This window comes from Canis lupus, chromosome 29, assembly GCF_048164855.1.
Source record: "Canis lupus baileyi chromosome 29, mCanLup2.hap1, whole genome shotgun sequence".
Lineage (NCBI taxonomy): Eukaryota > Metazoa > Chordata > Mammalia > Carnivora > Canidae > Canis > Canis lupus.
The window spans coordinates 13,979,742-14,004,353 of NC_132866.1; the positions used below are offsets into that span (position 1 = coordinate 13,979,742).

General features: G+C 50.0%; 1 protein-coding gene across 4 annotated transcripts in view; it reads left to right on the forward strand.

Moving 5' to 3' along the window:
- HSPA12A (heat shock protein family A (Hsp70) member 12A) overlaps positions 1-24,612 on the forward strand; it is a 160,521-nt gene that overhangs the window by 108,619 nt on the left and 27,290 nt on the right. For all 4 annotated transcript variants that reach the window (XM_072805166.1, XM_072805165.1, XM_072805167.1 and 1 more), the window contains 3 exons: positions 18,000-18,085; positions 19,559-19,686; positions 23,479-23,665. In XM_072805166.1, coding sequence (XP_072661267.1) covers positions 18,000-18,085; positions 19,559-19,686; positions 23,479-23,665 — 401 coding nt within the window. The remainder of the gene's footprint in view (positions 1-17,999; positions 18,086-19,558; positions 19,687-23,478; positions 23,666-24,612) is intronic.

The window sequence follows — 24,612 nt, forward strand, 5'->3', positions numbered from 1 at the left end:
TTTCCTCATCTGCAGGCTGGAGCTGAAGAGTAAAGCCCATCCCACGGGGCTGCTGCTGGGAAGATTTGTCTGGCAGGGAGTTGGCCCCCAGGAGGTGAGAGCTGGATGATCACTGGGAGCTGACGGAGGCTGGCGTCCTGGTGCAGGGAACAGAGGAGCAGGCGGGGGCCTTGGGCAGGACCAGCTCTGTCACAGACAGTAGGACCCCCAGGGGGTTTGCAGGAAGTGATGCATGAAAGCCAACCTCACACCCTCCTCACCCCAAGCCACCCAGCCACCTCCTCTGTCCCCATGCTGCTGTTCTGGGTAGGTACTGGGTGAAAAAAAGAGAACTCTATTTCTCACAACCAAAGCATTGCATGTTCATCAAGGAACACATAATCCAGAGAGAAGAGGGACCCGTCAGGACCCTACACCCAGAGTCAGCCCTGTTAACCCCTTGACATTCAGTCTTCCAGAATTGCCAGGCATAGGGAGACAAAGCAAATAGATGGGTATTCGTGAAACCCAGCACCAGAGCTAATGGGTATTATCCTCTTTTTATGAACGAGGACTCAGAGGCTAGAAAGTTTATGGTCCTTGCTTTAAGTTCCTCAGGGAGAGAGTGGGTGGTGGGCCTCTTGGTTTCTGAGCCCAAAGTGTGTGTTCTTCAAAAATTTTTGTCCTGGATCATTTCTGTCATTCTCACTTCCATCCCTTGCTCCCAGTGGCAAGAATGCCACCCCCAAGAAGCCTTGCTCCATTACACCAAACACCCTGGGAGCAGGGGGGCTGAGCAGTCACTAGTGCACAGCTCTGTGCAGGCGTGTGTGTGTGGGGGCGGGGGGGAGGCGAGCTGCTGGAGAGCAGTCTTCACCCTCTTATCCCAGAGCTCCTGAGGTGCTTGCCTGGGGTGCTTCTGGCCATGGCTGGCTCCCCAGAGCTCTGCTAGTACCTGGGTAAAGGTGATCGGGGCCCCAGATATTGGGGTGTGATCAGGGATGCTGGAGGAACATCTAGGAAAATGTCCTGGAAGCCCCAGCCCTTCTCCTTGCAGGTGCCTTGGTGGTGGGAGCAGAGCCTTTGGTCCCATCTGGAAGGTGGACCGGCTGCAGGCAGGAGGCCTCATTACCGCTGCCAGTGTGGCTTTCCACCAGGAGCTGTCTGGTCCCTTGTCACAGGGGCAACTTTATTTCCTTGCAGCAGGCTCAGTGCGAGGCCCTGCAGGGCCGAGGCTGCTGTTTGCTGGTGGGCCTGGAGGAGGCGGGAGGGGCGGTGGGCTGTGCCAGGTGGCTAGCTGGGCGCCTGTGGACAAACGCTTGCTCACCCATTTCAGTGCCTTCCCTATAATTGCAATGAATGAGAGTGTTCCCATAACAGCCTGGGTCTCTGCCCCCCTAGACAGGCAGGGCTCTCTGGTTTACAGCATCTGGAGTTCCACTGCCTACCTCGACTTTTCTTTTCTCATCCCCCTGGTCCCATTGTTTTTCTTAGAGCAGATTTAGGGGAAATTCGTGTACCCACATCACAGTAAAAGTGGGGCATTAAGGGAAACCCCTTCTCCTTAGTGCTGCCTTCCTGACCCCCATAGCAGAAGTCTTTGGTGAGGTTGGGGAGCAGGACTAGGGAGTCCTCAGACTTGGGACTCAGACTAGCTTTGTGTCCTGCCAGCTGCAAGAGAGGTTTTCTCTCACCTATGCCTTGGTTTCTCTAAAGCAGGGCAATGATGCAGGATGGAGTGAGGACTCAGTGAGGGGGTGCCTGCAAAGCCGTTCTGGGAACATGACACCCATAGCCCTCCCTGTGATTATGGGTGAATTTGATATGCAGTGAAACATCTGATTGTGAAGTGTACAGCTCGATGGATGTCTACATGCATGCATTCCACGTGTGGTAGGACAAAGAATGTTCTCTGAAGATGTCCACGTCCTACTCCCCTAGAACATCCTTACATGGCAAAGGTACTTTGCAGATGTGATGAAATCGGAGGTCCTGGGACGAGGAGATAATCCTGAATTATCTGGGTAGGCCCAGTGTCATCCCAAAGGTCCTTATATGTAAAAGAAGGAGGCCAGAAGGTCAGAGACAGGGATGGGAAGATGCTCTGCTGCTGGCTTTGAAGACAGAGGAAGGGGCCACGAGCCAAGGACTGCAGACGTCCTCAGGAAGCTGGAAAAAAGCAGGCAAATGGCTTTTCTCCTGGAGCTTCCAGAAGGAACATGGCCCTGCCAGGGCCTTGAGTTTAGCCCAGTGAGACCTATTTCAGACTTGAGATCTCTAGAAGCGTGAGACCTCCAGAACTCTCTGGTTTTAAGTCACTGTGTTTATAATAATTTATTAGAGCAGCACTAGGAAGCTGATACACTGTGTAACCACCCCAGCTGGCAAGATACAGGATATTTTCATCATTCCAGAATATTCCCTCATGCCTTGTCCCAGGCTATATCTACCCACTCTGTCAGAACCATTGTACTGACATCTTTCACTTCACATGTACCTGTTCTTGACCTTCACATGGATGGAATCTTCCTTCAGGTCCAGAGTCTTTTACTTAACATAGTGCTTTTGAGGTTCATTCATGTTACTGGGTGTATTTATACTTTGTTCCCTTTTTATTGCTGAGTACTGTTTCAGGTCTGGCTATCCCACACTTGGTTCATCCATTATCCTATTGATGGATGTTTGGATTGTTTCTGGTTTTTGGAGCTTACAAAAAAACAAAAAATCAAAAAAACCCAAAACTCACTGAAAATACTGGAACAGATTTTTTTGTGGATGCGTATGTACACTCACTTCCTTTGAGTAGAATCTTGGTGGTGGAATTGACAGGTCCTAAGGCAGAGATGTATTCATTGTGGGTGGAGATTGTGGGGCTATGAAGTGCAGCATGAGTCAGCTTGGCCAGCCTTGGGACCGAGGGCTGGTCATCACCCTGCTGGCCTGCCATGGTTTCTGGGGGTGCGTATGTGATGCTGTGGCCTTCTGTGGTCCAGGGCAGAGGCTTAGTGGCTCTGAGGTGGAGATTCAGGTGGAAATCCTCAGCCAGTACATGTGTGCTCTGGGCCTTGGGATAGCAGATGAGCTTGTGCTCTGTCCCCAGCACAGTGCTAGAATTTTCTTATAGGTCTTCCCTTGTATCTTCATAGAGCCCTGTGAGGGGGAGTAGTTGTTAATCACGTTGCAGCTGTGGAAACTGAGGCCCAGGACACAGTTCTGTCTGTGGCAGAGCTGGTGAAGGTGGAACTGGGTATCTTCCTGGGCCCAGCCAACTTCAGGTTTTCCATCCCAGCCCAAACCCTGGAAGAGTAGCCCAGGGCTTTGCCTGGTTGGAGAGCAGCTGTGAGGGTCAGCTCCTCCCAAGGGAAGGACAGTGGTGGCCTTTTCTCCCTGCAGACGGGTGCATGAGCCAGGCCTGGGGGGTGGCAGATGGCTTCCCAGATGGCAGAGAACAGTCCAGCTGGTGCAGGGGGTTATGGGGACAATAATATTGGTGGGGTGGTGGTGAGGGGCTAATGGAGGCATCTGATTGGTTAACAAGCTAGTCTGATATGTCGGGCGATACAGAGCCACAGTAGATGCTTAAGGCTTGGAGTGACCTGATGAAATTGGTGGTTGTGATGTGATCCAGGGGAGCAGCAATGAGGCAGAGTAGGGGGCCCTCGGGAAGCTCTCCACACCTCTCTGCCTTTGCCCATGCTATTCCCTTTGCCTGGTGTTCTCTCTCCATCTTGTTCACTCAGCAAACTTGCCCTTGAAGATGCCAGTCAAGTATCACCACCCTGGGACTGCCTCCTCCACCTCAGGCCCCCTGTGGCATTTATCCCAGTGTCTAATAAAGAGTGCAAAATAGAATTTCACAGTTTTCTTAATTACAATATTTAAATTGAAATCATTCACCCCGTTTTGGCCTGATAACTCCTAGTCAGATTCTCCTGAATTAAATATGCACGTGATGCCATGTTCACTAGACAAGCCTAATGGCAGCCCGATGGGGATGGGGCATAGGAGAGCATGCACAGGCACACGGGGCTCAAGGGGGACAGGGGACTGTTTCACGTGCACCAGAGTGGAGGAACTTCCCAGGTAATGGGAAGCGATTGCCCTGCCGAGTACGGTTTCATCGTACGGCTATACCACACTCGGTTCATCCATTCTCCTGTTGATGCATGTTTAGATTGTTTCCAGTTTTTGGTGATTGCGAAAAAAACTGCTGCGAACATTCTGGAACAGATCTCTCTGTGGACACCTATATACTCTCACTTCCCTTGAGTAGAATCCTCGTCCTGGAGTTGCTGGGTCCTAGGGCAGGCATGTGTTCAGCTTGGGTAGAGATTCCCCACTGCATACTTAGCTTCCGGGGTCTTCTTGTTCACCAACCCGGAATGTCCGCAGAATTGTGTCTACATCATCAGGACCTTCTAGACTGGGTCTGTGGTGAGAGAGAGGCAGGGAGACGAGGGCAGGGAGAGCTGATCTGTGCTGGTGGCCCTGTCACCAGCTCCCACTTATCCCAGTCGGAAGCACTCCTGTGGGCACCTCCTGGAGGTCATCTCAGAGGGGAGGAGGTCACTGCCCTGTGCTCAGACATTCCCGTCTCAGAAAGGGTGTGGCTGCGGGGAGTCAGGCTGGTCACTCTGGGTCTGGAGCATTCTGCTCTGCAGAGGAGATGGCTGTTGATTAATTGAGTTCCAGAAGGAGCTGTTAAAGATAACAATGAAGTCAGAGAACCTGCCTATGCACATGGTTGGGCTTAATGAAGCAGGCAGGCCCGCATCCTGGGAGGGACAGGCTTGTGGGACAACAGTAATAAAAAGGCCACAGACAGACCACCTGGGCTTACGGATGCCCCAGCAATCTCTCCTAGTCTCTAGCTTGGGCAGTTGGCCATTTATGGATGGGGGTGGGGGTGCAAAGCCCCATTCCTTGGACCTTGGTTCTTGCCTACCTGGGCACTGTGGTGCCTGAAATAGGGGTCCTGGAGGCTGAGTGTACTGAAGTCCACATGTACACGTGCTCCAGGGTGTGTGGGCAGCTAGGGCCATCTGTGTGGCCTCCCTGTGGCCCCTAAACACAGGATGTCTGTTATTTCCTGGGGATTCATGTAGTATATTTATACCTCATCAAAGCTGCTTGGTCTCAGGTGGGCCACGGGATGCTTTGGGAGATACTCTGGGTCCTGTGGCTTGGGGTTTCCCCCTTGCTCTGTGGAGTAGCCTGAGGAAGTCAGCCTTGTTCCCCGGAAAGCACCTTTGCATGGCTTTTCCACTCCTTGGGAAAAGACTTTGAGCAAATTTGGTCCTGGGGGAATTGTTCGTTGGTTTTCTTTCTTTGTTTTTCATCTCCCTTTGCCACTTTGGAAGTAGATATTCTATTTGAAATCCTTTCAAGAGTAGTTTCTCTTGAAATTTTGCCATGCGTGCTTAACTTAGCAAAATCTAAAGTTAATCAATATCTTAACCCAGTTAATTCTTTCTTTGTAAGAATGCCAATTCCTCATGGAAGGTTTTGTATAAAAAAAAAAGTAAGAATGAGGGATTTTAAACTTAAAAAGTATTTAAAAGTCTCTGCATGGGATTTCTCTCCTTCCTGCTACCATGGAAATCTTTGCCACCATGTGAGCAGTGTTCTGTGTACAAGTGCCAGGGCCACCTGTGCTGAGAGGGCATTTGGTCCCTGGGGATGGATGTCCAGCATCCTGGGAAGCACTCCTGCGTCACCCCCTTGGGAGCCCCTCCGTCCACGCTGCAGTAGATAGTTCATGCATTTGCCTTCTCTCTCTCTCTCTCTCTCTCTCTCTCTCTCTCTCTCTCTTTTTAATCTTCTGGAAGCAGCAATTTCTCAGGCAGGTTCTTGAACACCTGCCAGCCCCAGGACCCTGGCTCAGTGGCAGCGGTACATACAAGTAGTTACACAGAAGAATGTTCTAGTGCTGATGCAGTTTGCCCTCCTGACAAGAGGAGGTGGGGATCCTGCTGAGGGCTAGTTAAGGCTGCAGGTTATTGGCCATCTTCTAGCATGTATTCCAGAATAGCTTGAAACTGCCTATCTGCGGGGGAAGCACCGACAAGTCGTCTGTCTGCAGTTCTCCATTAGGATGGGGCTTGGCATTTGGTTCTGTCCAGCCGGCAGCTTCAGAGCATCCAGGGGAAAAGTGAAAACACAGCTGGTGGCTGGGGCGCAGTCCCTGCTCCGGGCCCACGTTCACCTGCTGCCAAAGGGCAGGGTGTCTGGGGAGGGGCCGGTGCCAGCCGTCACCCTGGCCCACTCGGCGAGGCCGGGATGGGCAGCCAGCGTCACTGCGGGACAACTTCCAGGAGAATTGCTGCAAATTCTTCCAGGCAGAGAGGTTGGCGTCTGCCCAGGGATGGAGGGAGGGCAGGAGGGAGTGGTGGCCAGAGTGGTGGGAGTGACTGCTGTCTACTTCCAGGGAGGAAGGAAGGGCGCGCTCCTGAGCGCAGGCGGGACAGGGGACAGTTTTCCTTCCTGGGTGGCTTCTGGAAGCTCTTTGATTTTTTTTTTTTTTAAATTGAGATTCACATATCATAAAAAAAAAAAAAAAAAATCGAGCATTCCCGGTGCCTCAGTGGTTTAGCGCTGCCTTCGGCCCAGGGCCTGATCCTGGGGACTCAGGATCGAGTCCCACGTCCCCCATGGCACCTCCTTTCCCTCTGCCTGTGTCTCTGCCTCTCTCTCTCTCTCTCTCTCTCTCTGTGTCTCTCATGAATAAATAAAATCTTAAAAAAAAAAATCAACCTGGGCAGCCTGGGTGGCTCAGCGGTTTAGTGCTGCCTTCAGCCCAGGGCATGATCCTGGAGACCCAGGATCGAGTCCCATGTCAGGCTCACTGCAGGGAGCCTGCCTCTGCCTCTGCCTATGCCTCTCTCTCTCTCTCTCTCTCTCTGTCTCTCATGATTAAATAAATAAAATCTTAAAAAAAAAATCAACCTGCCACCTGCCATAAAATTCACCATTTTAAAAGCATACAGTTCAGCGGCTTTTAGTATATCCACAAGGTTGTGCAACCATCGCCACTGTCAAATTCCAGGATGTTTTCACCGCCCTGCAGAGGAGCTCATGCCTGCTTGCAGTCCCTCCTCAGTTACCTCCTCCGCGGTTCTCATTTCTCGCCATGCCCTGCCGTCAGCTGCCCAGGGTGCAGACTCTGGCCACAGAGGCCTGGAACCCCGGGGCTGGAATGTGGTGGAGGGAAGGAGCTCAGGCATCGGAGACAGGCACTTACTCCTGTGTGATTTCAGGAAGATGCTTAACCTCTCTGTGCCATGGTTTCCTCTGCTGTTAAATGGTGCTAACAACCATTTATTTTCTACCCCATTGGGATGTTTGTAAGGATGAAATGAGACACTGTATAAATAATAAGAGCTATACTTGTTTAGACCTTTGCCTGCATTCTTTTTATTTAATCCCCATCAATCCTGAGAGGTCAGAGTTATTATTATCCTATTTAATACAGAAAGAAAACTGAGCCACAGAGAAGTTCAGGAACTTGTTGAAGGCCACACAGCCATGAATTAGTTTTTAGCTGCAAAGTATGGAAAATCTGACTTTATTCTGTTTCCAGAAAAAGGAAATTAATTATGACTCGGCATGGAAAGTCCAGGAGTCCAGCAAGCTGCAAAGCAGGTTGATTTGGCAGCTCGTGGACCCCCTCAAGAATGGATGGAGGTTCTTTTGGTGGTATCTGCATCTCAGGCTGGCAGCAAGATGGTACACAGGCTCTTCATCTGGGCACTGGCTTTAGAGCAAGAATATTTCTTTCCTAGAAATCCCAGGTGATTTTCCTTTGTGAATCTAAACAGTCTAGTTCCCACCCACCCCCAGTTTCCCTGACCCGATGTTACTCTTCTACAACAAAGTGGTTCCTGGGCTCTGCTTGAATCCCTCTAGTGATGTGGAACTCAGTGCCTTAATAGGCATTTCCTTTTTTTTTGTTTGACTATTAAGTGCCACAGCTACCCCTCCTTTTTTTTTTTTTTTTTAAAGATTTTATTTATTTATTTGAGAAAGAGGAGAGAATGAGAGAGAAAGAGAGAGAGAGAGAGAGCACGAGTAGTGGTAGGGACAGAGGGAGAGGGAGAAGCAGACTCTCCTGCTAAGCAGGGAGCCTAACGTGGGACTCTATCCCAGGACTCCAGGATCATAACATGAGCCAAAGGCAGATGCTTAACCACTGAGCCACCCAGGTGCCCCACCACGGCTACCTTTTATAGTGCTTTTAGATGAATTAGAAAAAGATCTGCTCTGGGGGCAAAAATTGGCAAGTGGTGCCTCCTCTAGGTGATATAGCCCTTCATCTCACAACTTGGGATGGCACCCCACCTGTGAATGGAGGCAGCCCTGCTTGGGAGACATGCCTTCCCTGAGGAGGTGCCTTTGAGCCGTGCACAAACTCTCTCTTCTGTTAAGACACTCTTGAGAGGGGTCTGTAATGTGGGCGCACAAGCCTCAGCTCCCAGGGCACTGGCATGGCAAGTTGGTGCTCACGTTCCCCAGCTGGGGGTACACCTGGGCTCAGGGCCAGGAGGTACTACCTGGAGGTGCTACAACTCTCCCTCATCAGGAAGGTTCAGCTCAAAGGGGGTGAAGCAGCTGTCTGTCCCCACTCCCCTCACCCCTTGTTCAGCCTCTCCCTTAGCCCCTTCCCCACACCCAGGGATGGATGGTGGATGTTTAGGAGGTGACGTGTGAGACCAGCGGGCCAGAATGGCACTGCCTCTGTCTATGCCTCCGGTACAGTCAGCACCGCTGTGCTGTGGCCTCTGCCGATGAGCTGTCCCAAGGCTGTTCATGATAGAAACTGGCAAGTCTAAGCCAGGGTCTTCCAGGGGCCCAGGCAGTGGAGTCTTTCCTTTGGAGCGGAACAGAGCAGTTTCGTTCACCTGTTCAGTTCTGAAACGTGCTTCACTGCAGAGAACAGGAAAGCCTGCGTTTCATTCCCTGGTGGGAGTGGGCATGTGGCTTCCCCCATTCTCCTCCATCCTTCCGAAAGTGCGCCTGGGTGAGCAGATGGGCTGAGCAGCGAAGTCAGGACCAGACCGTCTCTCCGACCCGTGGCAGCACCGGCCCTGTTCCCATCGCTGAGAGTGTCCCTGAGGGTTCCATATGCCAAGTTTCTGTCCGGTAGGTCTTTTTTTTATCCTTGATTTACAAGCCTGCAGAAGCACCACGGAAAGGAAATGCATTCGCTGACTTGGCACATATGTGGGCCCTCTGCCCATCCCCTGGTGCAGGCACATGGCCTTTTTTCCAACAGCAGTTGGACCTATTTGAAGATGATGATGATGGTAAAGATAATAAGTAACATCTATAATTTACTGAGTGCTTGCCATGCATCGGGGTTTATACGTATTATTTCATTTAGTCCTTAGAGCGACCCTATAAAACCCTATATTACCATCACCATGATCCTCCCTTCCTCCCACTCCCCCCAGTTTCCAGGAGAAAAAACCGAGGCTCGGAGAAATAAAGTAGCTCACCCAAAGTCATGCATCTGGGAGGTGGCCATCCTGGGATTCGAACTCAGGCTTTTCTGACTCTGAGCTTGTTGTACCTTTAACTTCCATTTATCAACAGCCCCTCCCAAGCCCTGATCTTTGGATTTGAAGAATCGAGGCTGTCATAATGGAGAGCCCCCCAGTCTTCTGAGCCCGGAGGCAGGGCTAGCCAGCTGGGGCTTGGGAATGCCCTGTGATTGTGCCCTCCTGACTCTCCTCGCACTGTTTGCTCATCTGTGAAGTGGCGGTTTATAACATCTCTCTCGCAGCTTCATCTGTCGTGAGCAGTGGCATCTGCTGGAGACGTGACATTGGGCAGAGCGCAGGCATGCAGGCTCAGAGCTGGAGAACTCTGTGCAGCTGGGTGGTGTCCTAACGGGCTGGGTTTCTTTCTTAGCCTTTTAGGCCTTCGTTTTCTCATCCGTGGAATGGGAAGAATGACAACACTTCACAGCGCCCTCACACAGCAGGATTTCACGAGCTACACCTGTAGAGCTCTTAGCTTGGCGTGCAATTCAGTCTGTGAGTGCCGACTCTGATAGCTTTCCTGATAGATTTCTGGGTTTGTGCATTTCTAATAATTTCAGATTAATAATGTGGGTTTGAATAAACTTGTACACGAGCCTCGAGTCAAAACGGTACAGAAACATCTGACCCGTTAAGGAATGCAGCAGATGGTGGGTGGGGGCTGTTATTTATTTCAGAGGGTTTCTCATGAATTATGTCCTTTGTTTACTGAAACATAGGGATAGAGGCCCGGAGAATATGGGTTCACACTTCGCAGAGGGAGAAGGTGTGCCCAGACAGAGGTGACATACACACCTCTGCTTTCTCCAGCTGCCCACATTCTGCATCGTCGTCCGGAGCCGTTTGTTTGCCTTACATCCCTCTATGAACAACAGCCAAAGAGCCACCTCTGGCTTTGCTCTTCCTGCTCCTAAGCCGGCTTGGTTTTGGGGAGACCTGCCCCTTGGTCCTGCGGCCCAGGCTGGCGGCTGGGTCTGCCCCCCTCCTTGCCCTTTTTTTTTTCTGTTCATTCGAATCACGATCCAGTAAAGGTCCATGCAATGCAATGATTTGAGTCGCTATGTCTCTGAAGCTTTTATGTCTTTTAAGCTGTAGGAGTCAGTCTCTGGGCCTGATCAGGATGACCTGGGAACTCATTAGAAATGCAAATTTTCAGCTTTCCCAGACTTGTCAGAGTAGAAACTTTGGGGTGGGGGCTGGGCCAGCAATCTGTGTTAACAAGCATTCCTGGTGATTCGGATGCAAGAGTCTGAGACTTTGGTTTTTGTTGTTGTTATTTAAAGATTTTATTTATTTATTTGAAAGAGAACAAGAGCGAGAGAGATCACAGAGCCAGAGGAAGAAGCAGACTTGCCACTGAGTTTAGAGCTCCATGTGGGGCTCCATCCCAGCACCCCAGGACCAGGCCCTGAGCCAGAAGGCAGATGCTTAACTGACTGAGCCACCCAGGTGCTCCTGAGACTCTTTGATCTATCTGCTTCCCCTCCTTTCCTGTGTATTTCCTTCGTAATTTTTTTCTTGGAGGAACCTGGCACTCATCCTGTAGCAGTTTCCCCCCAGTTTAGGTTTTGCCAGCTGATCCCAAGGTGCCAGGTTCCTCTTTCTTCCCTGCTGAGGACAAAGGGAAGACTCTCCTCCCTCAAACACAGGGGGCTGACTTTTGGAGGATCCTGCAGAAGGGGGGTGCCCTCGAGGCCCAGAATTGGGCTGGAGCAAGCACAGATGCTCCAGACTGTGGAAAGGCTTGCTATGGCCAGGAAAGGGGAGCTGTGGAAGGAGGAGAGGTCACAGAAGGAGGTGGGGGTGGACTTCCAAGGGCCGGGTGCCGGTGCTGTGCCTCACTTCATTGTGTGGGGCATGGGAATGGAAGGCCCCGACAATGGTGGACTTGTATGAGCAGACCTTGGTTTGACCAGATGGGCTCTGCCTGCAGGGGAGCCTGACCTTGAGGGGCCAGACCTGGAGCAGAGAGCCTGAGAGACGCTGGGCAGGAACCCTGGTGTCAGTAGGATCTGGATTAAGGCAGAGGAGGGAGTGAATGTGAAAGATGCTAAGAATCTCTCACAGGAATGAGTTGGCTTGCGAATGCAATAAGAAGGGAGGGAGGAATCTAGGAAATCTATCTGGGAGCCATGGTGGCTGTACTGACCAAAGGGGATGTTTAAGGAGAGAAGCAGGGCTGGGTGCTTTGAGAGCAGAGCACATGTTGTTGGAGGTAACTCAGCACATGTATTACTAATATTCTGACTCGGTGGGTGGGGGGGTCAATGCCTCAGTCGGGAAAGACCTCTGTGACCCTCCGAATCTGTGGATAGTCACTGAATCCACTTTGGGGCATAAGATACAAACATCCATCTGTCCATCTACCCACCATCCACCCATCCATCTACCCACCCATCCATTTATCCACCCAACTGTCCATCCTTTTATCTACCCATCTGTCCATCCACTCAACTATCCACCTACCTATCCACCCACCCATCTATCCACCCATCTATTCCTTCTCCTTCTTTGATCTATTCCTTCCATCCATCTGTCCATCTATTCTTTTATCTATCCATCCATCCACCTACTCAACATTTATTGAATGCCTGTGACATGTCAGGAGCTGAGGAATCAGAGACGAAGTGAAACATAGCCTTGCTCAGATGAGCCCAGGTTCTGTGGAACAGAAGCCAGGTGGACAGAAGTATCTTAATACTCTATGTAGGGTGAGCTGTGGAGCCCCTCCAAATGCTAGGTTCCAGGGGTCAGGGCCGTGAGGCTGCTGGATGTAATTCATGAAAGTTAGTAGGAAGACCTGTCGGTCTAGAAGCCATTCCCTCACCTCCCCTAGCAGTGGCCTGACATGCATGTGCCTATGAACCACCCCCTGCTCATAGTCTGGGGTCGCGGGGACTTGTGGGGCTGTCTCTGGGGAAATCCAGCAGCTGCTCCCATTCTCTTTTGGAGCACTGCACCTCCTAAGCCATCCTGGGGGGCAGACAACTGGCTGCCCAGTGTCGGCATGGGCCTGGTACAGCCCCCCACTCTCTGCGGTGCCTGGTGCTGTCAGTTTTACCACTATAAATACTCATTTCCATAATTATTATTTAGCATTTGGAGAGCAGCTATTTTACACTCAGTGTTCTTTGTAGCCAGGAGGGTCTCCCGGTTCATGCCAATAAAATTTCCATTTACTCTGGACATCAACCATGGTGATTAAAAAAAAAAAGAAACCCATAAATTATTTACTGAAATGGAAGTTCAGCTTACAGTAATAATGCATTAGTTCAGCTAGCCATGAAGCCTGTTATAGGGTAATAAAATTCTTTTATTTTCCTTCTTAAAAGATTTTTGCACGTAACCTACACATGACCTTGAGCTGATCAATTTTCAAAGATGACAGTGCAGGGAGGGCAAGTAAGGAGAGAGAAAGGGAGAGCTTCCTTTAAAAGCCTGATTTTAGGCAATTGTCAGCAAATACCTATTATCTCACAGCTAGGAGGGGAAAGGAATGAAAATATATATTGCATTTTTTAAATTGTAAGGACCAGACCTAAAAATCCTTGTGAAATTGAGCATTTATTTGATAGATACATAAATCTGGCAGCTAGAAAGAAGACCTATTCAGAAAAGCTGAGGAGTCACCATTGTTGAGACCACCTGTCATTTCACAGGAGCCTAGAGCCTTGTAGAAGAAAGTCAGCCCTACGGTTCTGTCTTCATTTTTTTTTTTTAAGCTGTATTTATGGAGGAGGATTGGTTTTATGTATCTCAGAAAGTCTACAAATCTGCTCACGGCCATTTGCTGAGTAATGTCTTCAGCAGAGAACGACAAGCAAGTTCATGAATTACGGCTGGCTTTGACGTTTCTTATCAAGACTGTTTTTTATTTTAAGAACATCTGCTTTGATTAAAGCCATTAAATCCAGGAGCAAATAAAAATGTGTCTGACTTTCACATGTCTGGCATTTTATAACAAGAACCCCGATGAAACCTATGTCTTAATTCTCACACCCCTTAGGCCAGTGATGCATATTAACCCCTAAAGCCAGTGATGAGTAAAAAGCTAGTTTCTCCTCCACTATCTGGTTTGGGGTTCTAAAAAAATCCTGTGGCAGGAGACTTGTTGTTTGAGTCAGACTTTTACTTATTTATATCCTCTACTTTGCTGCAAAGATATTTGCCTTTATTTATAGACCTCTCTTTGCTGCAAAAATTATTTTAAAAGTGATTTGGTTGAAGAATGTGTTGGGAGGTGAGTCCTGGGTTGAGTGAACCTAGAAACACCCTTACCAAATTATTTTTAGATTCACACAAACTAGAAAAAAAAATTGCATAGTAAATACGCAAGACACAAGTGACGTGAAATTATCTGAAATTAAGAGCAAAGGAGATCGACAGTTATTTTCTGTTGGTTTACTAGAAAGCCTCAGGGTCTCTTTCTCCTCAGTTTGACCATCATTCTGTGGCTGATGGCATTCTTGAAATGTTCAGTGTTTTTCTAATTCTGTGATGTGAAATCACCAGATCTCTCTGTGTTACTACATTTCAGAGGGACATAGTGCTTGACATGGAAGATGCTGTGAGTGTCTATTTAATGTTGCTGGAAGAGTGGAGTAAGTATTTTTTAAAACTCCCAGGTCCCTCAGCGACACATCCTGATGGACTATCTTGCTCTCATCTCTATTTTCAGCCAGTCTCCTCTCCCTGCCTCCTTTTCCATCAGCTTCCTTTCTGGCTCCCAAGCCTGCACTCTAAAGCTCTCTATCCTTGTTGGGCACTTAGCTTTGCCTTGCTTGTCTGTTCCGATGTGCTTAGGCCTTCTGTGTCCTGAACTGGAATATCATATAGTTGGGTATATTCACGGGGCAGATGTCATTGCATTGGCTTTAACTGTCCAAGCTAGTGACAGTTGGTATTTCTTGCTGTGGATTATGGCCTATGTGTAAGTGGTCCGTAGCCAGGATATGCAGCAGGTGCCTTGTACTTATAGACATAACATATATATACTTTTTTTTTCTGTTGTCTGTTACCTCAGATCTGTCAAATATCAATAGATCAATGGATAATATTCCATTGACCCCATTGTGTTTATTCCTAATTACCTACCTATTGAATGAGAGCTCTCTAGCTCGGTTGAGATTATTAGCACACTAGAAATCACCCATACCCCTCAGGGCCTGAAGTATTTTTTTTTCCATATCCCATATTCTTTTCTCCACGAATTTGTAAGCACCACTTGAACATCCTAAAAACTTAAATAATAGAAAAAAATTTGTCCCTACAGGCTCTGTGTATTCTGTTCCTGTGCGGGATTGATACACCTTAACTGGTGCGTTATCTTTGATTTGGGATATACAGAGCTCTAGATGTGGGCGTGCATGATTAGCATGCGTCTATAAAATGTTACTCCTCCATGCCTCTATGCAAATCAGTATTAAATCATTGCATGGTACAGCTGCATTTTCCCTTCTGATAGAGAAAGTCCATGAGGTTCAATTGCCTCTAGGCCTGGCTGAGTGAGTGATCAGCAAGGGACCGGGTTGGGGAGGTACAGGGGGCACCAAGAAAATCCTTGGTTCTTGTCCTCGAGTATCCTGGAGTCCTCTGAGGGCCTGAGGCATGTGTTCCATGTGTGGCCCAACACATGCTCTTTTGCAAGTCAATGGGACGTGCTCTGAGAAGAGTTGAGTGATGGGATAATTAGAACCAAGCAGACAGCGGGGTGGATGGTTTGTCTGTGGATAATAGCTTGTTTGCTAATTGCCAACACCAGATTTACTGGGCAATTAGACATTTGGTGTCTTCCAAGACCTTCTGTGCAAATGTGGACACATGGCCTCGGGCCTCGCAGGTAGCAGGTGGAGAGAAGGTGGCTCCCAGTGCTTAATGGCATCTCTCTGCAGGCTGCCCAAGGGGCCATGGGCAGGGCAGATATCTCGCCGACAGGTGGGAAGGACCATCTGGCTGGACTCCCTAGCAGAGAAGCAGGATTCCCTCTGCTTTATGGAAGGGGGTAGGTACCCTTGGCTGAGAGATTAGCAAAGAAGGTGGACTTGAGTCGGCTGGGCCAGGAGCTGGGCTTATGTCTCTGTTCCCTTTTCAAGAGCACTGAGCCATGAGTGCTCCTAGGAACGAGAAGTTGCTTTCCCTCTAAGATGAGCAAGTTGAGTTTTTTTAATTAAAAAACTTTTTATTGTGATTAAGTATATAAAACATAAAATTTGCGCTTTTAACCATTTTTAAGTGTACAAGTCAGGAGCATTATTGCATTCTCAGTGTTGTGCAACCATCATCACTACTGTTTCCAGACCCTTGTCATCACTCAGAATAGAAACTCGGTGCTCCACATTCCTTCCTTCTCTCTCCCAGCCCCTGGAAACTTCTGGTCTACTTACTGTCTCTATGACCTTGCCTATTCTAGATATTTCATATATGTGGAATTGTACAATATTTGTTCTTTTGTGTCCAGTTTATTTTACTTAGCATAACGTTTTCTACATTCATCTATATCATAGCATGGATGGGGACTTCTTTCCGGTTCACAGCTGAGTAATACTCCATTGTATAGACATGCCACATTTTATTTACTCAACTTTTGATGGATACTTGACTTTTGTCTACCTTTTGATTATTATAAATAATATTGCTTCATTCTTTTGGGTAGACACCTGGGAGTGGAATTGCTAGGTCTTATGGTAATTCTATATGTGATTTTTTGAGGAACCACTAAACTGTTTTCCATAGCACCTGTACCATTTTACACTCCCACCAGATATCTATAAGGGTTCCAGGGTCTCCATTATACTTGCCAACATTATTTTCTTTCTTTTTTTTAATTTATTTATTCATAGACACACAGAGAGAGAGGCAGAGACAGAGGCAGAAGGAGAAGCAGGCTCCATGCAGGGAGCCCGATGTGGGACTCAATACTGGGTCTCCAGGATCACACCCCAGGCTGCAGGCGGCGCCAAACCGCTGCGCCACCGGGGCTGCCCCTCTTTTTGTTTTTTTTAATAGCAGCCATCCTAGTGGGTATAAAGCAGTATCTCATTGTGGTTTTGATTTGCATTTCTCTAATAGCTAATGATGTTAAACATCTTTTCACATGCTTATTGGCCATTTGTGTATCTTTTTTGGAGAAATATCTGGTGAAGTCCTTTGCCCAGCAAGTTGGTTTCGGGCCTTTGTACATTTTCTCCCAGGGGTTGGAACTGGAGCCTTCTCAGGAAAAGAGACCAGATGCCTGCAGAGAATGGAGGTGGCTGTGCAGATTTGAAGGCTCACATTCACCCTTTCATGATTCATTTCATTCCCTCAGCCCATTTGGCACCCACTGTAATGATGCTATTTGAGTTCTCACCAAGCAGGAAAAAACAAAAACCAGTAAGTGTGTGGGATTAACCAAAGTGATTTGGCAACAGAGGGAGATGGAAGGATTCCTGCACTCCCCTAGAAGCAGACAGGACTTTCTCAGACACCTTACACCCTCTGGGCTTCCTGGACCACAAGTATGTTTTAGCAGATTACCCATCCTTCCTACCAGGTTATTAGGCTGTGTACTACATGGAGCAGTATTTGCAGAGCATCCCCAATGGCACCTGGGATTTGCAGGTGCCCAGGGCTGCTCATCGTCTCTACAATGGGAGCCCGCAGTCCTTGTTCTGCTGCTCTGCTGGCCCTGCCGGTCCTGGGGTGGTAGGCAGCAAGACCACTGTGGAGCTTCCAGCAGGGACAGTGTGACTTCTCCTTGGGTGCTCATTCCTCGGGGGGAGCCACCGGGCTCTGGCAGGGTGTCACGACAAATGTCAGTCCCTGCATAATTATAAGAGTAGTAAGGCAATCAACAAAGTGATGCTGGTGCTGCTCTGCTGTTGGCTCTTCTCTGGTTTGACCTCATGTCTGTTGTAGGGCCCCATGTGCGAGGTCTAGGAATGCTGATCTACCTGACTTTCTGCTGCGGTTTTTCTTATTAAATGTCAAAAGCCTTCAGGATCACTAAGAGAGATGAGGTCCCCCATTGTGATGTAGCCTCCTGCTAGGGGGAGGGAGGAGGTGATGTGTCCACTAAACAAGGAAGTTCTTTCTGGAAGCTGCACTCCTGTCCTGTATCCCTGTAATAGGGCTTGTTGATCTGTGGGGCAGGGTGGGGAACCTGAGAGCCGTGGGTACTCTTCCCAAAACATGCACACAGACAATGCACACCATGCACCATCATGCTGCCCAGGTTAAGAACGATGAGGGGATCAAGCAGTATCTCTGCTAAGTGGGAGTTGGTGGGACATAGTGAGAGGCCTGCTGGTCACGAGGAGAGAAGGAATGTCTCATTTCGTGGTTCTAAATACCCAGTACAAGGAGCCAGAACAGAACCCAGAACAGGCCCGGGTTCAGGCTTTCAGGGGCCACAGTGCCTGCAGCGGTGAAGCCTTGCTGCTTCTTTCTGCCCCTGGCTCAGCCCACACCACTTCTAAGGACAACCTTTGTCTTTCTTTTCAGAAACAGCCCCCACGTCTGCATATTCATCTCCAGCCCGGAGTCTGGGGGACACAGGAATAACACCACTGTCCCCTTCCCATATTGTGGTAAGAAATGTATATACATGTATGGGGGTGTGTGCTGACTATCTTTGCTTTCTAGATCTGCTGTCACGAGACAGGCTGCTCGGCAGCCCCTCACATTGGTGGGTGGGGAGTACACTGTGCCGGGATTAGCCATGGGAGCCCACCAAGCCCATTTGCTACCCTGGGCCTAAAAAGGCTTTTTGTGGTGTGGCTGGTGCTTCTGGAGCTGCTGGCCTGGGTGCATAGAAGTCAGGATGGAAGCACCCTTTAGAGATTGAGGGCACAGAGACACTGGGGCGTCCTTTTGGGAGAGGAAAGCCACATCTGGCCGGTGCATCAGTGAAATGCAGCGACTTTTCGACTATAGCTAACTGCCCTGTCTGCAGGCCTGTGGCTGGGCTTGCTTCTGCGACAGCCAGCCTGGGAGAGAAAACCTGGATGAGGAAGGGGCTGGAGACTGGGCATTTGCTCCCACCCTACCCTTCCACTGAAAAGATGGATTCTGTGGGGCAGCTGTCCAAGGGACTTACATGTAGCTGACCAGAGAAGAGGGCAGAGGGAGCCTCACTCCAGGGAGGGGTGGCTTTGCAGGAGCCCTACTAGGTAGAGGCACCAGCTTGTCTTGGTTTTCCTGGGTTTACCTTACTCGGGGCCTTGGTACTCCCTCAGTCCTGGGGAAACTGGAAGCCCGGCCCCCGAAGGCCAAGTCCTCACACTGAGGGTTTCCAGACTGCACTCTGAGGGTTCTGGGTCACCTTGGACTGTGCAGGGATGGAGGACAGTGTGAGAAGGGGGCAGATGGGTGGGGCTCTCACCCTCTGCTTGAAGCAGTACACTTCAAACCCAAACTTTATTGGTTTATAATGCAAAGTTCTGTGGATATTAAAAAAAAAGTCTACACTGCATTATTAAAAAAAAAAAAAAGGTTTGGAAACCTGGAATGGCCTGACCATCAACTGGCTTGATGTTGAGAAAAGGCTCTGGACCCTGAGGGGACACGACTTGCCAGGATCACATGGCCAGGGTCCCTGGCAAAGCCCTATTCCCACACACGACATGGCTGAGCAGATGGAGTACTCACTTGGGATGTGGCAAGGCCACAGCTGGCAAATCATTCTGGGCAGTTCTGGAGGTCTGCATGGGAATTCGGGGAAGGCAGGGAACGATTGTGTCACTCAAGGAACCACTGGCCTTCCAGACTGGATGGACTTTCCATAATTAGTCATGTTCATAAGCAGTCGATGAAGGGAGTGGTAGACAAGCTGTAGGCAAGTGCCTCCCCCCTTCAACGTGGTCCTCCACTCAGGGAGCACCTCAGTGTCTCCTTGAGCCACTTGGGTGGAGAACCGAGGCTGGCCTGCCCTCTCCATAGGGCTCACCGTGTGGCACACTTGAGCCAGAATTCTGTCTATAGTGGGTGCACAGCTGGCCAGAGTAGAACACCAGGCTCAGCGGCCCCCACCCACCCCCATACCTTGCTCTGTACACCTGCAGAATGACGCTGACACGAACGTCTCGGAGCAACAGACGTTTCTGGTGGTGGTGGCCATTGACTTTGGAACCACGTCCAGTGGCTATGCCTACAGCTTCACCAAGGAGCCAGAATGTATCCACGTGATGAGGTGAGTGCTGTGGGCAGGGAGGGTCGTGTGCAGGCGCCGGTCACCATACCTGTGCACCATACCTGTGCAGGCGCCGGTCACCATACCTGTGCAGATTTGGAGGAGGACCCTGGGGGAGGGGCGGGGCATTAGTTTGAGAAGCAGGTGAATGGCACTTAGTGGGTGGGTCCTGGATTCTGGCTCAGCTCAGCCCAAACCCGCGGTGCCACTTTGGGGTAAACCACTCTCATCTCTGGGCTCCAGGTTCCTGGTCTGTGTAACATCATTGGTTTAATTCTGACTCAGTGGGTCTGGGGAAGGCCTGGACAGTGTGTTTGAAACCTGGCCCGGGTTATTCCAACATGCAGTCTGGGCAAGAGGTGCTGACTTAAAGGATATCTGTGATGCAGGAGGTCCAGGCGTCAGCTCAGCCACATACTGTGTGATCTTATGCAATTGCTGGACCTTCTAAACCTCAGTTTCCTCATCTGTGAAATGGAGGTATTGACGGTATCTGTCTCACAGGGTGTGTGTGCACATGAAATGAGATTTCCTGTCAAGGACTTAGTACAGAGTTGAATATAAGTGGAGAAGGTGCTAGTTCTTACATGATAGTAACCAGAAAGCAGATTGGGGTGAATTTCAGCCAAGTAAACCTAAAGGGTCAGCCTGAAGTTGCCCTGGGTCTCTTGGGACACTTTCTGTGCTCAGGACACCGTTCCCCTTCTCCACCTGGCCCTGCCATACACACAGAAGCCTAGAACGCCCTCTCGTCCTCTGCATCCCCACGTGATGGACTATCTGTGAGGACTCTGGTCTACCCTGGCACCCATGCAGGCTCCTCCAGTCGGGTGCATGGTCCTCCTGCAGTGTTGTGACCCCTCAAAGCTTCAGGAGCCAGGAGTTTATCACTCTCATTTTCCAAATCCAAGGATGGCTCCAGAGATACACGGTGATTGGCTTTGGAACTCCTTTAGTTGACAATTGTGGAATTTAATTATGGCTCCCAGAGTAAGATCTTATGCATTTTTAGAGTGTGCTGCTTAAAACAGAAGTCATAATAGAAGTGGCCTCCACCCCAATCTTGGTTTAGATGTCCTAAGAGGCTCCAGAGACCCATGGGTGTCATATCATTAGGAAATAACCAAAAGCTTGTTCTTGTGGGGAACCCTGGTGACAGCATAGCCCTCTTGTCCAGTTGCCACCAGGTTTCTGCCTCCAGGTAGCTAGACACCTGCCGTGAGGTCTGCTCTGCTGTCCCCAGGGACGGAAACCCCGAAGGGAGAAGAACATGGTATTAAAAGCTAGAATAAGCATTAATAAGCTTCTACACAGTTGTTTTAAGAAATATTATTTCAAAGGGATAGACTTACAGGAAAATGGGGGGGGGGGCAGAAAGAGCTAAATAACATTAAAATTGCTTGGGAGGGATCCACGCAGTATCTGCAGTGTTTAGGCCTCTAGAGACATCGTCTCCATTCTTGTAGAGATTCTAGAGGGAGGTTGTATGTGAATTTTATTTCAATCAGAACATGTTAACCTTGATCCAGACTGACAGAATTGTGGTTGAGAAAGTTTCATTTTCTCGTATTTTAATAGGAATGAAGGAATAAAAATTGGAAGGGAGAAAACTCAGGAGGTTCTTTGCGTGAACCTAGTGAAAACGTCAGTTCTAATAGTAGCAGAAAGTCCATTTGTGACAGGTCATGTGTGGAGCACCAGGTGCCCAGAGTCTGCCTGGGAGGTGATCATCCCTGGGTCTCAGTGCAGTCGTCATGGAGACTTCGACTCCCTGGGTAGAAGCCTGCATCTTGGTGGAGCTTGACCAGGGAACCTGCCAGGGACGATTCCAGACCCATCTGCATGGCAAATCTAGGCTGGCTCTCCACCTGGACTGTGATGGTCCCACTAATGCTTAACAATGTCATGTGGGGAGCAGGTGTGAGCTCAGCCAGGCACCCTGCAGGCCGGGGAGAGAGGTGTGTTTCCCTTCGTGTACTGTGTCACCACCAGAGGCTTCTCATAGGTTGTGTGGCCAGTGGCAGGATGGGAGCCAGCTGCAAAGTCAGACCTGGTAGAGAAGAGAGCATCCTGGCTGCCTTGGCAGCCGTGGCTTCTCTGCCATGGTCCTGGAGAAGGAGGGGAAAGCACTGAGTCACCTGCCTTCTCTACTCCCCTTCCTATTCTTCTTTCTTCCTAATAGAAGGAAGGAAGCTTCTCTGGGGCTCCACCTAGCCCCCGCCCCACTCCCTCACCCTGCCATCAGCTCCAGGATGTAATCCCATCACCTCTGTCTGCCTGTATTCACCTCTCTACTCACCTCTCTCCTCTTCTGGCACCTGCCTCTTCAGGACACAGCCTTACGGGACACAGTCCCTTCCCACCCCACTGCCCCCATCAGGGCTCTCCTGCCATCTTGTCACTCTCACCCCAGTGTGAGGCACCAAGTCTGCTTCCTCCTGGATCTCTCCTGTGAATGCCAGGCTTCCATCTTCAACCCCCTCCGGGGAGTTCAATGCTAGCAGGTTAACCTGGAGTTCCCCACGTTCCCTGTCACCTCCCTGGGTAGGGCTCCAGGTTTCTGTGAAGGGTGCTTTCTCCTCTGAGCTCCCAAGTTGGGACCTCTGGGTGCCTCGGCTCCTGCTCACCACCATGGCCCTTTGGCTCGGTGCTCCCTCGGGACAGCTCATCCTCCTCCATGCCTTCCCTCTATCCTGGTCGGAACCCCTTCACCTCTGCTCCCAGACAAGGCCTCAGCCTCCTCCTCAGCCTCCCAGCTTCCTGTCTAGTTCAGGACAGCTCTGATTCTGCTGTGCTCCGGCCCTACAAACTTCAGTGGCTCCCCCCATTACTGACTAATTCCCTCCGCCCCGGGGTTTTCTGCAGCCTGGTTCCAAACACCTTCCCGATCTTATTTCTCACATTCCTTCTCTGCCTCACACAATCACTCAGCATCCCCGCACATGCCCCGGGTTCACCCACCTCTGAGCAGCCCGCAGTGCCTTTCCCTCCTTCAAGATCCTGACAGCTCTGTCGGTCCTTCGAGTCTCTCCGGAGCCCTGCATTCCTCCCCCTGCCCCACCATCTGGTACCTCTGCCTTCTCTGACCCCTGAGTGCATTTCCTGGACCCCTCATTCCCGTGTGATAAGGCAAGTATGTTTATGTATACCCTACCTTGTTTTAGAGACCACATAAGCCAGCTGTACATTTGCTTTGAGGGCTTGCAAATTAAAAAACCAGACCCCCATCTCCCTGCAAAAAGATATAACCTACTGGGTTGTGAGTTATCTGAAGGCAGACACATAAATATTTCATCTCTGTGTCACCAGCCCCTGCACCCAGTAGATGCTCCGTAAATGCTGAGTGGAAGGTTGAAGCAGACCTTGTCACCGAGCAAGAACCTGGTGCTTGCTCCTTTCATTTTTTTAACATTTTATTTATTTATTTGAGAGAGAGAGAGAGAGAGAGAGAGAATGAGCAGAGGGGGAAGGGCAGAGGGAGAGGAGAAGCAGACTCCCCACTGAGCAGGGAGCCCGATGTAGGACTCGATCCCAGGACCCTGGGATCATGACCCGAGTCAAAGGCAGACCCTTAACCGACTGAGCCACCCAGGCACCTGCCCTTTCCTTCTTTCTGGCTGAAGTCGTGTCTCTGATCACTACTCAACCAGTGGAACCAGAGTGCGCCGGTAGTGGCTACTGTGAGCACCCACACCTATAAGAACTGTGCACACAGGAGGTGCTGGGATCCGTGCTGCCTGAACCGGGATGATGAAGGAAGAGCTCATAACCTCTGCCTTTCCTTGGTGTCAGGCGATGGGAAGGGGGAGACCCTGGGGTGTCCAACCAGAAGACCCCGACCACCATCTTGTTGACCCCGGAGAGGAAGTTCCACAGCTTCGGGTACGCCGCCAGGGACTTTTACCATGACCTGGATCCCAACGAGGCCAAGCAGTGGCTGTACCTGGAGAAGTTCAAGATGAAGCTGCATACCACCGGGGTAAGCCAGCCCTTCCTTCCCTGGGCCCAAGTCCTCCAGCCCTGGCAGGGGAGAGGTCTTCCCAACCCAGGGAACCCTCGGGTTTCTCCCAAGCAAAAATTAACATCCATTTGCTGTAATTTTAGGAATGACCTGGAGCACACAACACTTTGGTGGAATTCACAGCACACTCTGATACACACGTGGGCAGAGAGATACTCAGAATATTTAATACTGTGTTTGCCTTGGAAACTGCTCAGAGTGGACACTGGCTGGAGTGCAGGCAGAGGGGGCTGGGGGCTCCCTGCCACACCAGGAGCTCCCTCTTCAGTTGCTGGGTTGCTGGGAGATCTGGGGATTCTGAGGGCAGGCCTCCGGGGCCAGGGGCATTTGGGGGACCCAGGACAGTGGCTATTAAAAACAAGTTTAGAAGTAAACCTTCTGTGAGGGGCAGCGGGTAGCTCAGGAAATCCGGTGCCTGGTGATTGGAGGCTCAACTCCCAAAGCAGCCCTGCTCCCAGTGTGCCAGTACCCTAAGCCGTCTTCATCAGTCGGGCCCCGCTCCCAAGCTTCAGGGGGAAAGTTTGGACCACAGGATAGGATTTTTTTTTTTCAGTTTGAGCATTGCATCCCACACATTTTCCTTCGCTCTCAGTACTACTTAGAAATTCAGGATGGAGATGGTGTTTAAGACCACGCATCCTGAGACCAGATGCCCTAGATTTAAATCCTGTCTCTGACACCTGCAAGATACTTAATCCAAGTGACTTAACCTTTCTGGTTCTTGTGTAAAAGAGGGACACTGACAGTGCCTTCTTCACGGGGATGGTATAGGATTAAAGGAATCAAAATACATAAAGCTCTTAGAGCCGCGCGGGTACTTAGTAAATTCTAGCCAATTGCTAGCTCCTGTTATTATTGCTTTCATTTCTGCTGTGAAGTGCTTGCAGATGACAAAACACATGTTA